This window comes from Vicia villosa, linkage group LG3, assembly GCF_029867415.1.
Source record: "Vicia villosa cultivar HV-30 ecotype Madison, WI linkage group LG3, Vvil1.0, whole genome shotgun sequence".
Lineage (NCBI taxonomy): Eukaryota > Viridiplantae > Streptophyta > Magnoliopsida > Fabales > Fabaceae > Vicia > Vicia villosa.
Window position 1 is genome coordinate 170,071,711 of NC_081182.1, and position 1,162 is coordinate 170,072,872.

General features: G+C 34.9%; 1 protein-coding gene across 1 annotated transcript; it reads right to left on the reverse strand.

Annotated features, from left to right (window-relative positions):
- Positions 1 to 436: 436 nt before the first annotated feature.
- LOC131659366 (B3 domain-containing protein At2g33720-like) lies at positions 437 to 1,162 on the reverse strand. Its single transcript, XM_058928571.1, has one exon. The coding sequence runs from the start codon at positions 1,160 to 1,162 to the stop codon at positions 437 to 439; it is 726 nt and encodes a 241-aa protein (XP_058784554.1).

Here is a 1,162-nt window from a genome sequence, read left to right on the forward strand (position 1 = left end):
GACACGAAACATCTTAATATTTCAAAGGTATCGAAATAAGAGGAACTACGTATATAGTAGGAAGTTAGAAGTTGAAGTAGTTATTTTCTTCTGTTATTAGCTTGCACATTCTATTCTTGATCATCTTCTGATACTATGTATATTAACTTGTTACTTAATGTATATAAATCAATAAACAACCATTTCAGTCCATTCACTTGACACATTTCTTCTTACTCTCTCAACTTTATGACTGCACGTAAATATAAGACAGAAATTGCAAAGATTTAGAGATAGCAAAGCAAACAAAAGGGAAACGTACCATACCAATTTATCATTAAATGAAATATAAACATTGTTATTGTAATTATTAACATCAAAACACAAATCCTCAATGTTTACAAATAATCATAGTCTCTAAAACTTCAAGAATCATAAACTAATATTAAGATTATCATCAAGATCGACGAAGAACAGAAAAATCAAATCTTTTCTTCTCTTCATTCCATTTGAGACCAATTTCATCTCCTTTCTTTAAGCTTCTTCTGTCTACAAAATCTGTGATCCATGTGTTGTTGAAGACATGACTGTCATTTGAAGGTCGTATCTTGAAAGTAAGAGAAACAGGAAAGCCAGTGTCAACATCAAACACTTCAACTTCGACTCCGTCGTTCTCAGCTTTAGCTTTATCCACGACAGGAACCACCCATTTCTTAGCCAAATCTCTATTCAACAAAAGTCTGCAATTATCATCAAGATCACTCTTTGTCAACACCTTCTTGATCATCCATGAATCACCAACATTGGTTGAAGAATCAGAACTTGTCCCAACAGTACTGCGTGTGCTGTTTGTTGTTGAAACATTGGTTTCTTGTTGGACACGTTTTTGTTTCTTGACAGTTTGTGTCTCATGTAGACAAGTACAAACACTGAGAGATAGATGGAGGCAAACAAAAGTTTTGGGATAGGAGGAGATATCCAAGAGGGATGAAGAAACATTGTTGTTCTTGTTGGTTTCTTGGTGTGCACGTTTCCTCTTTTTGGTGACTCGTGTGGAACATGAACAAGAACCAAGTGCAAGATGAGGACAGACAAAGATAACAGAAGAAGAAGCACAAGATGAAAATGAAGATGAAGATGAATGGGAAGAGGTAGGCATGAATGAATGAAATGAGGAAGCCAT